We start from the raw sequence: 1096 nt of genomic DNA, 5'->3' as shown, positions 1-1096 counted from the left end.
AATCTTCCTTCATATTGGCCAAATTTAAAAAGTAATATATCATTTAATAAGACATGGAATTACCAAACAAAATATAATGCTTGGGATGGTAAAGGTAATTTGCTTAAGGTAGCAAAGCTTGGCAAAGATTTAGTTTTATCAATTGGTGGTTGGTCTGGAAGTGTACAACTTTTGGAGGCAATGAAAAAGGAAGCAGAGTTATCAACATTTTCTCCTGATAACTATCCTTATAAATTTCTAAATAAGTTTTTACCAGCAGCAATGCCAAAAACTTGTAATGATAAAGAGTGGGGTGTATTTCCTCCATTTAATCCTGATAATATTTGCCCGGAAAACAAGGACTTTGTTAAAAATAACATTACAGGTATTGATATTGATTTAGAACCATATTCAAATCATTGGCAAAAAATGACTGATGAAGAAATTGGCTATTTTATTAATTATATTATTCAGCTTAAAGCTAATGTTCCTGGAGTAAAGTTATCAATTTCTATCAGTGGTGATCCTGCTACAGTTACTAAAATTAACTCATTAAAAAAATATGGAAAATCAGTTAATTCAGTCAAAATTTTATCTGAAAAACTTGATCAAATAAATCTGATGACATACGATTATAATGGAGTTTGGAGTAAGGTTACAGCTCCTCATTCTGCTCTATTTTGTGATCCTAGAGCACCTAAAGAATTGGATGGCGCAGGTACATTTAACATTCATTCTACAGTAAAAGCTTGGACTCACGCAGGAGTTGAACCTCAAAAAATTATTATTGGTGCAGCTGCTTATGGAAGAGAAGTATCTGGAGTTACTCCTACAGATAAAGGTAGTTACTTATATGCTAATTTTAATGGTCAGGGCAGTACTCCATTATATAATAATACAAATATAGGCAAATCAATCAAACCTGAATTAGGTAAAACTTTAACTAAGGGAAAAGATAATTCTGAATATAATTATGGATTTGCATATGCTTATGATGCGTCTTCTAAAAATTTTGTGAGTTATGATAGCGTAGCGTCTGTAACTTTAAAGTCATGCTATGCAGCATATATGAAATTAGGTGGTGTTATGTTATGGGATTTAGGAGGAGATATAACAA

General features: G+C 31.7%; 1 protein-coding gene across 1 annotated transcript; it reads left to right on the top strand.

Annotated features, from left to right (window-relative positions):
- Positions 1–582: 582 nt before the first annotated feature.
- On the top strand, positions 583–816 carry TRIADDRAFT_9842 (uncharacterized protein; the record flags this gene model as incomplete). The annotated part of the gene is made up of 1 exon (XM_002119029.1): positions 583–816. A coding segment is annotated over one exon (234 nt), but the record flags the coding sequence as incomplete, so codon positions are not given.
- Between the last annotated feature and the right edge of the window lie 280 nt (positions 817–1096).

This window comes from Trichoplax adhaerens, genomic scaffold, assembly GCF_000150275.1.
Source record: "Trichoplax adhaerens TRIADscaffold_4177 genomic scaffold, whole genome shotgun sequence".
NCBI lineage: Eukaryota > Metazoa > Placozoa > Uniplacotomia > Trichoplacea > Trichoplacidae > Trichoplax > Trichoplax adhaerens.
This window is presented reverse-complemented; position numbering and strand designations above follow the sequence as displayed.